We start from the raw sequence: 11,868 nt of genomic DNA on the forward strand, positions 1-11,868 counted from the left end.
ACGGTTGGTGGTAACACAAGAGAGAGCCTCTTCTTTGGCTGCTCCCATATTCTGGCATTCCCTCTGAAGGGAGGTTAGATTGGCTTCCTCTTTGTTAACCTTCCACCGGCAGGCTAAGAGCTTCATATTCAGACAGGCCTTTGAAGATTAAAGTGCAGGCGATGCTGCACTGGAATGCTGTCAGGAAGAACTGTATTTTAATAGCTGGTTTAAAATATGTTCCGCTGCATTTTAATTACTGTTTTTAACTAGTTTGCTTTTGTTACTTTGTATTTTATAATGTTTTAAATATTTTAAGCTGCCCTGAATCCCAATTTGGGAGAAAGACAGAATAGAAATACATCAAATAAGCATAATAATGTAGCAAAAATTATGTCCCTGGTACTATCAAAATATGCACGGAATATCATTGGATTTATAGTGCTTTTTAAAATCCTAGTTTTAGTGGTGCCAAGCTCGAAAGCAAGTACAGCTAACAGGTAGCCTTAAGAGCTCTCCTTGTGCTCTCATAAATGTCAGCACTGACAACAGAATGTGTGGAGTACTGTTGAATTTTCATAGAATCATAGAATTGGAAGGGAACATGAGGATCATCTAGTCCAACCCCCTGCAATGCAGGAATCTTTCACCCAACGTGGGGCTCGAACCCACTACCCTCACTGGTGCAAAAGCTAATTCTGATGGTGTTGAGCACATAAATGTTCTCAGGGGCCGAACACTTTTTGTTTTGCTTCAGTTTTCCTAAGTACATTTTAGAGGCATGAATCTTTAACCAGATGCAGCTTATGAATATATGTTTAGATATATATGAATATATGTTTATACTAGGTAAGGCTTTCTGTTTGTGTGTAATATATGAGATCACACACGAGAAATATGTGTTTTTCTTCATAGGTCCTGTTTTCAATGTCTCTGTGGAATCGCATAAAACAACAGTTTATCGAGGAGAGCTGGTGAAATTAGATTGCATCATCTCCATTGCAGGGACAGTACTCAGTCCAGGTATGATTTGGACCTCTTGAAAGATAATGGCTTTTCCTTTTTCCCTGTTTATTTTTGAACATGCTCACAACTTAGGATGTGTTATGCTTGCAAGTAGAAGTTGGAATTAAATGATCCATTTCCACAATACCATGGAAGATCTTGAAGACTGGCCCCTTTTAACTTACATAACTTGCTAGCTTCACCCTTTATCAAACTTCTTATAATCTGAGTTGGATTATAATTATCAGGTGCTTCTGTAAGCTGCAGCTGTGCTTGGGTGAGTCCCACTTTCTTAGTCATACCAGGGAGCTCTGGGTCTGAATTTTCCATGAAAGCATAGATGGAGTTGATGCAGCCCTGGATCTTGTGGAAGTGAGGAAAGAGATCCACACCTGCCACAATCCTACGCTTCATTATCCACTGTTAACTCACACCCTTTCTGTACGCTATGAGATGCCAGCTGTTTGCCCATCCGTCAAGACAGAATAAAAACTGTGGACAGAAGTTTTATCATGCACAACTGGAGATGGTTCCCAGAGGACAGATGATTTTTGGAGCTATCTTTCAGGCCAATTTGTAGTGGCTGCCCATCTAATTTTGAACATGGTTGCTTATTAATTAATAGTTGCTGCCACATTGGCTAGTTTAGCAGTGAACTAAGACTTTCTTTCATTACCTGAGTACCGTGTCTCAATTGAGAATGGAACCCTGAGATTAATTGCAGGTCTTCAATAGCTAATCTCAGCAAAACAGTACATCTGAAAGTGTCCACATAGTAAGGAATCCTAGTCCTTCGTGAGATAATATAAAATTTTACTTTTGTACTCAAAATCCTGCTGCTGTTTTGTTTTTTCTCCTGTGGAAGAGTTGCATGTTTAATCATCACTGTATACCTCTTGAAAACACACTACACCCAGCACATTTCAGAATATGCTTATTTGCCTGAGCAGCCTGGTCGTTGTGGGTGTTCGGCACACAAATCTGGGCTTAGCTATTTTCAGTTAAGCTTTGCAGCTCACCTATACAAATGTAATTCTGATGGGTGTTTATACTTTTTATGCAGTATGTTGAGGACACATCTAGGGCAAACAATTCATTTTTCCTTAATCCTTAGTATTTGTGTTGATGTGTTCAAAGTGCTTACAGGAAGTATTTCAAAAACCTTGCTGAACTAAGAAGCCAAATGCCCTTTTGTCTGTCAGCCTGTTCCTTTCCTTAAAACTTTTTTTTAAAAATCAATTTGTTCAGTAACTATAAGTTACCTTTGATTTGTTAACACAATACCGTAAGTTACTTAATGTCCAGTGAATGGTACTGCCAAAAGTACTCCATTTAACTACTGGTCCAGACAATAAAAGGCAAAAACCTACAATCTGACAGGCAACTTCATACCCTTATTGCTAATCACTCCCACAATAAGGAATAATTCTTCATTATTAACGAGGAAGAAGGGTGTACTGGGCTTATGGGTGAACACATGAAATAGTCCATTTCTGGTCCATATCACTTTTGCATGTGTTCACCCATAAGCCCAGTACATCCTTCTTCCTCGTTAATAATGAAGAATTGTGTTTGTATACATATTTCTAAATGCCTTCTCTCAAAACATACTTTGAAATTTTTATGACCCGAAAACTACAGAGCCAGTCAGTTTGTATCAGAATTCACAAACGTCAAATTCTTCAAGTATTCCTACCAAACTCTGCAGGCAATATGCACTTGGCACAGTGCTGCGTTATAGAAATATACCACAAATATGTCTACTGTTAAAAGTCTTCTTCAGCCTTCTGGTTTAAGAATCCCAGAAGGAACCAGGAGTACAGCTGCCATGTTTGGAGCTGTTTCTACCCAGGCCAAAGGAAAGTGGTTCCTTTCCTTTTCTGTTTGTGTCTCTCACATCTCATCCCCCCCACTCCCTCGGGATTGGTTCTGTCACTAGTCTGTGTGATCACCAACCCCATTCAGTTACATCAGATTATAAGGAGCTGACAGGTACGGGTAGTTTGGTTGTGCTGGATGGAGCTTCACCTGTATTTTCCACCATTCAGCAGTACATACTTCCTTGCTGTTACTTCACAGCAAGAGTTGGATTACTAGAGCAATAATGCTACAGATATTTCATTAGCACTTGGTTTCTGATAAACAGAATCATTCCTATTTTCATTTTAGATGTAGAGAAGATGTGCCCTGAAAGGAGGAGTGAGTCACCTGTGGCTGTTGTGATGTTGTTGGACTCCAGCTCTCCTCACCCTCAGCTGGCATAGCCCATGAACGGGGGGTGGAAGTTGTAGTCCAACAACAGCTGGAGGGCCACAGGTTTTTAGGTTAGCTTTTCCATAGGTCCGTGTGCAGAGTTCATATTTTATGGACAAACATTTGAATAGAAGACTTTAATATGTTGCAACTACAACTTGTAAGCACTACCGTGGGAATTACAAAATCAAGGAAAAGTCTCTATGTCCTTGCTTTCTTTTGTTAAATACAAATGGTCTCAACACTGAGATTCGGCAAGGCTTAAGGAGCTCTGTTCTATCAAGCCGATGTACACAGTGCCAAGCAGATAGGCTGGGAATGGGACTCAGAATCTTGAAGGCTGGTTGACCAAGGGAATTGACTAAAGGTCAGAGAGTTTAGATTTGCATGCCAAATCAAAACGTGCATATAACTGTGTGCTTTACATGTTGATCCACTTCAAAGTTCCTTCCAGGAAGGAAGTGTCCTAGCACTGTAATTTGCCCCATGTGCACAGTTTTAAGGCTTAATTTGTCACAGTTCCAAATGCTATCTTTCTCTATCCCCAAAAATGCCACAAGAGCTTCTCCAAAGTGTGACAAATATTATTCACATCTTAGAATAGTAACTGCCTACAGCCATCTCTCTTTAAAGTCCATTAGTATAAAAATTAAATCCGACCAGGACTTCTGTTAGATTCCACTGCATCTGGCTTCTGACTGATGTTTTTATTCCTGCTTCTGCCACTGTTTCTGCTTTTATTGCTGCTTCTGCAATCCCCAGTATCGTCCAAACTCACAAAATATTCACCAGATTTACTGAAATATTGTCCACATGTATTATAAATTTACAAAGGTTAATGTCAGGACTGTGAGAGATGAAAGCAAAATGAAACTGTGGAAAAGATAGGTAGTAGCTTAAGACATGCTCCTCTTCCTAGGAGTTAAGTCTCTTGGCGTGTTCTAGTGTAATTGGATCAAGTTAGTCAGAAATGTGAAGTCCAGGAATGAGATGGATAGATATGTGGGTAATGAATGGCTTTAGGGATTGAAAGTAAGGTATCTGGGACATTCGCATCCCTCTGGTCAGAGATTCTGATAACCCATCTGGATGAAGATAGATTGTTCCCATCTGTTGGACATCTTAATGTTGGGTCTTGGGCAGTTTCTCGGATTGGCTGTCCACATGACAAACTACAAATATGCAAGGTTTTTTTAATTGGCTTCCCTTCAGCTACAGCGGATGAATGGACTGCACAGATGATGCAGGTTATCCAATAGAAATGATCCTATTAGGGTGCACAGCTTGTGAATAATGCTTGTTTCTGGTACCTTTTTATCTGCAACAGAAGGCAGGATAACATAATTTCCACAAGGGCAATCAATAAACAGCTTATGATAAATGGCAGTACCTAATAACAGCAAAAAATATCTTAATGTGGCAAAAACCAAGCTAGAGACTTCTAGAGTTCTCTAGGCTGCATTTTCTATTTCACATGGGCAGGGTAACTTTCATGAGTTACAAGATATAGACTGGGAGCCTCCTTCTGGCTCCCAGTCTATGTCTTAATGCCTCTGTAATCTTTATGCTTTTGATGAAGCTTTGATTTGCATTCCCTACTGTTCCCTGTAGACAAAGGCGTTGTTTTGCAGTCAAATAAACCCAGGATGTGCATAATTGCACCCCTCCTCCAAATGAAACTTTTGTTGATTTTGGTTTTGTAATTTTGGGAACATTTTCATTACACTCTTCTAGAGCCTTGTACATCTTCCATGTTGATATTATTGTAACTGGATGCTGATAGGCGATTTTCAACTTCTCTTCTTAGATTGTGGTGTGAGTGTAATTTTAAGATGATTTATTTTATTGCTAGCCACCTTGAGTATTGCACAGAGGAACATGGGATATAAATTTAACAAAGATATAAAAATGTATACGTACTTAAGCCTCATGTGTAAAGCACCTTTCACAAGTCTAGTAAAAATGGATAAGCATCATGCTTCTTTTCAGATGAGGCAACTGCCTTCTGTTATCATGAACGTAATCAGTTGACATCCACTTCATGCAAAGATTGTCATAATGAACTTTGGCTTTGAGGGTACAGCCCAAACAATATTGTAGCAGGCATAGTTACGGTAAATCTATTCTTTGTAGTATGTGATGGTTCTTACACTTGCTTCCCAGCTCTCTGAAGACTAGGACTAGAAGACAGTTGCAACGATTAAACTGCATCCTCAGCTACCAGTCTAATGAGGTTAAAAGTGCAGATCTGCTAATGGATTTAGTATAATCTTGCACATTGGAGGGAAGAATGCAGGATATACTGATGGACTCTGACTACCTGTCATCCAGTGTTAGAGGTGGAAGTCAGTGCAAAGACACTTGAGAGAGATTAGTCTGTTAGTGAAATTGGAGGCCTTTGTTCCTAATGGCACACCACCCAAAGTAGATAGGTAGGTAGGTGATCTGAATTGGGGCAATGCATACAGGGAACAAACCTTTCAGTGTCACAGAAACTTGTTTCTACTGTCTGTAAGGCAACCTGCTTATACTCACATTACCTCAGTTTTAGGGGAATACTGCTGTCTGATATAGTTTCATAACCCATGATTTGATGTCTTGTTTTGAAGGTTGCAATAGCTTGCCCTTCCACCTTAAACAGGTTGGATATTCCTATGAGCATTACTATACTTTCCTAAAGCCATGCTACATTTTCCTCTTCTCTTCCTATGTCCTCATAAAGAACAGTTCGAGCATATCTTACAACTACAGTAAATGATGCAAGAATGAACACATACTGGCCTGTAGTAAGCAAAACCAGAAATCTCAGATAGGAGCATGTACAGCAATCTGTCTTGTCGTCACATATGAATTGGGGATTATGCTTTAAAACAGCCCTTTTATAACGGGAATATCAGGTTCAGTTTTTGAACTATGCAGTTTACCCAGATGGTGGGTAAAAAGAACTTTGCAGTAATTCAAGCTAGAGAACAGAGACTGGAAAAAGAGGACTGTGGTGATGCCATCAAAACCAGTTTTAGATCATATTTATGTGATATTGCAGTGAATATAGTGGAGTTAAATGCAGTGTAGCTGGAGATTAACAAAGGTTGAAGGGCTGTCTCATGCAGCCCCTCTGAGTTCTTGCTTCCCCATCAGTCTGAAGCAGAATATCAATCTGAAGCAGAATAACTGTGTAGTATTGCCCCAAATGTACTGCTGCAAATGGAGCTTCTTTTGCTAATAATCACATTATCCCAGGGGTAGGCAACCTAAGGTCCGGGGGCTGGATGCGGCCCAATTGCCTTCTCAATCCGGCCTGCAGACGGTCCGGGAATCAGCGTGTTTTTACATGAGTAGAATGTGTTCTTTTATTTAAAATGCATCTCTGGGTTATTTGTGGGGCCTGCCTGGTGTTTTTACATGAGTAGAATGTGTGCTTTTATTTAAAATGCATCTCTGGGTTATTTGGGGGCATAGGAATTCATTCTTCTTTTTTCCCTTTCCAAAATATAGTCCAGCCCCCCACATGGTCTGAGGGATGGTGGACCAGCCCACGGCTGGAAAAGGTTGCTGACCCCTGCATTAGTCCTTCCTTCTGCTCCTGACAAGCTTAGAGTTGAGGCCATTGCTCAGAAGAACCCACAAATTGGAGACCATTTATTGTTGGATGCAATTAAGCCTTTTCAGTTTAGCAAACTTGACTCTGAGAAGGGCAAGAGGAAGCTCTGTATCTACCTGGGACTGTAGTGTTTAGTGATACCTAGCCTTTACATTGGTTTTGTTTGTGTTTCCCAATTCAGATGACATGTCCTTCGATGTCTCCTGGTTTGCCATGCACTCGATCGCAATGGACAGAGACCCCGTTTTCCTCGCATCATTAGATCGGAAAGGGATAGTCACCCAGGCCAAAAGAAATGGAAGCAGTGATGTCAGCTTGGAAAGAATCAGCCCCATGGAATTCCGTCTTAGGATTCATGGCTGTGAAGACCAGGACTTTGGCAACCACTACTGCTTAGTAACCCCCTGGGTACGGTCAACTGCAGGGATCTGGCAACAGGAGATGGAGGTCAAATCTAAGCCAATCCTTGTAACTGTGAAAATGGATGGTAAGAGTGCCTCCAATTTGTTTATATATAGCATTATCAGTTGTCATTGAGAAGTAATCAACATACTTTGTCTTTTAGCATAGTGGCAAACAACATAATGCTTTCTACCACTATTGGTTTTTATGACTGCCCAAGAGGGTTTTCCCGTTCTTGCATCACTAAGTGATGATCCAGGGAAAATCAGACAAAACTGCTAGAATGCACTAACATGATAGCTTGCAATTCGATTTCTTGTAGTACTAGTTGCTCTGTTTTTTATTTGTTTTATTTAACTAGTTTGTATAATTAGTCTGCAGAAATCTGCTGTTTTTCTGTTGAATGTGAGTTGTTTGAAGCAACATACATTTCACTCTACAGGCATATGCTCATTCCAAGCCACCATGTTATCCTGGCTTACAGTGTTGTTTTGATTACTGGCCTTCATGGTAATTGGTTTCCTTTTAAATATAGCTTGAACTGGACATTTGCTGGTGGAAAGTCTCAGTGTTTGATTCTTTTTCTTGAAATTTAGAATGGAAGGTGGGATGTTTAGGTAATCAGAGATAACAGTAGCTGACCAATATTTCTTTCAGTACTCTTAACATTTTTAATCTTTATAAATCGATCTGGGACTGCATTGACATCCCTATGAATCTCTGTTCCTTTCTCTGTCCAGGTCAGGTGTAAGTAGCAAATGGCAAAGGAATACGTTTTCTAACTTGCATATATCCAGATCTGAAATAGCCCCTTTCAATGCAAGAAACATTTACTCTCTCTGGATCGTGCATAACATTTCTTCTTCTTCTTTCTCCCTCACCCTCAGTGCTGAATGCTTTCAAATTCCCACTGTTGATTGGCATTGGCCTGTCCACAATCATTGGACTCTTATCCTGTCTGATTGGCTACTGCAGTTCCCGTTGGTGTTGCAAGAAGGAAGTTCAAGAAACCCGACGAGAGAGACGCCGACTTATGTCTATGGAAATGGACTGAGCTTCAGAGTTGAGGTGGATGCACACGTTTTTGGGAGGGAGGGGATTTTGGAAGGCCTGAGGCTGCTCAGACTTGAGTGTTTCAAGCCAAAATGCCCTGACAACAATTGTCTGACCTTCTCTCCTGGACATAGAACTTCTCCTTTTACCAGTGTTTCACATTTAGAGCACAAGTAGTGTTTGTCAACATTGAGCTCTTCTTCAAGTGGCACTTTTTTGAGGGATAGTTCTTCCCCCCCCCCACAGGCAAACTGTTCCACAGTGTGCTTCCTGCAGACCTTTAGCTAAGACTCACTATCAAGGCTTGTGTTTAAAATGTTTCCCCTTGTTGTTTAATAGGAAGATGGAATTGGAAGAGCTCAGAGGCAATAAATGTCTTCCTTTATAACTAGCTGATCCCTAGAGAAGAGAGAACAGGTTCCCTTACTCCGGGCAGAATCTGGCGAGGAAATCCTTTTGTCTGCTGTTGGTGGGATTGGAATTAATCCTAAACTAAAACTTGGATTGTAGTTTCTGAAGTCTTTTTTTTTTTAATAGTGCTGGTTTAGCAGCCCTGCAAAGGAAGTAGGCAGCAATACAAACCTTTTCTTACAGTGCCCTGCCTCCCACTGTGCTTCATATTCTGCCCACTATTATCATACTGATAAGAGGGGCTTGAGCTTCTGTGTCCTGCATATTCCTAAGAGCCTCAACATGAAGTGCCACCACTTCTTCCACTTCTGCTCACTGTGCTGGTGATTTTTTTTCATAACGAACATGTCCCCTCTAGAAACTGGATGGAGACTGCTTGATGTTCATAGGTGGATCACAGGTCTACCTAACTCAAGGACCAGAAGGTCTAAAATTGAGGCAGAATCCTCCTTGTACAAACATTCCTGACTTGGGGCAAGTAGAAAAAAGTCACAGAGAGCAGTGTGCCATGACAGATTAAGGTGCACCATGACAAAGACCCCTGCAGATCAGTGAACAAGGGTCCAGATCTGCAGCTTGTTATTGGGGAACTTACACAATTGGTTTTGCAGCCACCAAGTAGACTTTGACATTGATCAGTGTCTGCAGTTGTAACTCAGGGTAGGGGTAAGGAGGGAGGGAGAAATACAGTGGATATACGTGGGGGCTAGTGCTTCTTTTCTGGATTCCCTTGTGCATGCCGCATAGTGCAGCTTATCCATTGCTGACACACTAGGATAAATTATCATGATAGGGATCTCTGGTGCTAAAGTAGAGGGATCTAGATCTTGTCTTCCACATACCTTTATCCCTTATCCAAGGAGCTGCCCCTGTGACTTAAGGCATCTAAATCTTCCAGCACAGCCAGCATATCTAAGCAATAAGAATTCAGAACAGAGACATTTTCCAGAAAACTTTAGGCATTAAACATGTGTGACTTGAGTCAAGCCTAAGACTGAACATTCATGCAAAGAGCAAATAGTCATTCTACTCTATTGTGCTTGGAGGTGAAGTTGACCTGCAGAGTAAACTGGTTAATACAAGTTGAATGGAGATTGTGCACATACACAAGGAGGCATGCAGGATGTTATGCGTGTGAACATCAACTTAGCACATTCATCTGAAGGCACAAATGGTGTTCGCAAATGACCAGTTTCAGCTTGCATTGACTCCAGTGTAAGATTGTGCATATTGCTAGGTTTGCAAGCTTTAATTCTGGGGTGTCCAAACTGAGATCCCTGAAAGGTTCCTTGAGAGCTACAGGAACCCGCTGGAAATCTGCAAACTTTAAAGTTGTATGGAGTCAACATGGCTAGAGTCCTCCAGAAGGCTTAGTAAATATGAGAGTTCTGGTTGGCTGACCATGGTAATCTGCCCCTTTGGGGCCTTCTCTGTGGCAAACCGTTTTTGCACTTGACATTTAGAGCATTGCCCCAGGTGGCTTATATTTAATCCGACATCCCACTCATCTAGACAAATCCTATGTCTTAACCTTTCATATTGCAAGCTAATGTTTTAGTTGCATTCTCCACATTGTAAGACTTATTTCTTTCTTTTTTAAAGTGGAGCAGAAGCAGTTGTCTAAAGCACAAATTATCCTTCCATGCATATTGTGTCTTGAGTCTTTCTGTTCTCACATTTTGAGGGATAAACAAAAACATTTAAATGCAATAATTATGAAATGGCTTAGCCCAGGAAAGTTTGATTTTCTTTGAACACTTATTGCACACTTTGCCTCTCCATGGAAAGAAACTCAGGGTTATTTTGGTTCAGGGATTCCCTGCCTTTCATAGCAAGGTTCTCTCAAGTTGTTGCCCAAGCTTCTTAGACCAGAGGGTGGGGAGCTATTTTTCTTCTAAACAAATCTGGCTGATAGGTTCAACTGCTCCTTTTGATTTGGGATTATGCTTTCTCCGTTGTACTTAAGTATACCTTGAAGTAGTACCACTCCAGAGTCTCCTTCCAATTGTGCCAATTTTATATTGTTCCTCTTTTTAAAAAGTAGCTCTTCTGTCTCTCCAGAAAATATTTGTTGCTTCTGTTTTGTGTTAACTCTCTCTGGTATCTCTGTGGAGAAGAAGTTGCATGGGATTCAGTTAGGTGTTCAACAGTATTTGTCAGAGTTGCAGTCATGGAATCAACAGTCAAACATTCTAAGGGCTCCTGTCAATCCTGATTTGTCTCTTTCCATGCTTCTAGCTCACAGTTGGGAATTCAGGACATTTGGAACACGAATTGGGTAACATTTCAAAAGCATCTTTCTTAAAGGACAGGAAATCTTTTTGGTTGATTTTGAAAGAAAGGTTTTAGGCACAGCTCTGGAAGCTTTTAAAGAAATGTGTTCAGCATGGCTTTGGAAGATATGAGTTGAACAGTTAAACGATGCTGTGTAATGTGTTTTTTACATTGAAAATAAATTGTCTTTTTATAAAATCGTGTTCTGTGGTCATTGTGTTAAATTACATCTTCCTCTCCTTTTATATGTGGTGTTCAGTGTACTTTATGCTTTTCCACTGCTTGGAGTGGTGTATTATCCCATTTTAGTCAAAGGAAAATGAAATGATGTTGTTGCTTGTCTATGCTGTCAAAAGCAGCCCTGATCTTCATTCTTGACCAGTCCCCTATATTGGAATGTCAATATTGCTGCATCCTGCTCTAAAATGATGCACTGAAGATCTCAAAATCACCATTAGTTGATGCTTTGCAGTCCGCTCTATATTGACTTGAGATGCCCCTGTAATGTTTTTCTCTCAAAGGGTTTTTTTGTTTTGTTTACAATCTCTTGCTTTACATAATTAGCACATTACCACAATTGTACCATTATCATTATTGAATTTGCCAGCAATAACAAATTGTCCCAGAAGTTTGTTGATATGCTTGTTCTTTTACTATACACATTCAAATTCTACTGAGTCCGAAGTTGAATAGTTAGGATAGTTAGGTTGATTTGCTAGGTTCATTGATTCTTTTTGGTACAGTGGTACCTCGGGTTAAGTACTTAATTCGTTCTGGAGATCCATTCTTAACCTGAAACTGTTCTTAACCTGAAGCACCACTTTAGCTACTGGGGCCTCCCGCTGCTGCCATGCCGCCAGAGCACGATTTCTGTTCTCATCCTGAAGCAA

The 11,868-nt window shown here is 40.5% G+C and overlaps 1 protein-coding gene across 2 annotated transcripts in view; it reads left to right on the forward strand.

Moving 5' to 3' along the window:
* Positions 1-11,176, forward strand: part of PTGFRN (prostaglandin F2 receptor inhibitor) — a 78,070-nt gene extending 66,894 nt beyond the window's left edge. For both annotated transcript variants that reach the window (XM_053386429.1, XM_053386428.1), the window contains 3 exons: positions 895-1,002; positions 7,020-7,325; positions 8,128-11,176. In XM_053386429.1, coding sequence (XP_053242404.1) covers positions 895-1,002; positions 7,020-7,325; positions 8,128-8,294 — 581 coding nt within the window. In that variant the 3' untranslated portion in view covers positions 8,295-11,176. The remainder of the gene's footprint in view (positions 1-894; positions 1,003-7,019; positions 7,326-8,127) is intronic.
* The last annotated feature ends 692 nt before the right edge of the window (positions 11,177-11,868 follow it).

Source organism: Podarcis raffonei, chromosome 4 (assembly GCF_027172205.1).
Source record: "Podarcis raffonei isolate rPodRaf1 chromosome 4, rPodRaf1.pri, whole genome shotgun sequence".
Lineage (NCBI taxonomy): Eukaryota > Metazoa > Chordata > Lepidosauria > Squamata > Lacertidae > Podarcis > Podarcis raffonei.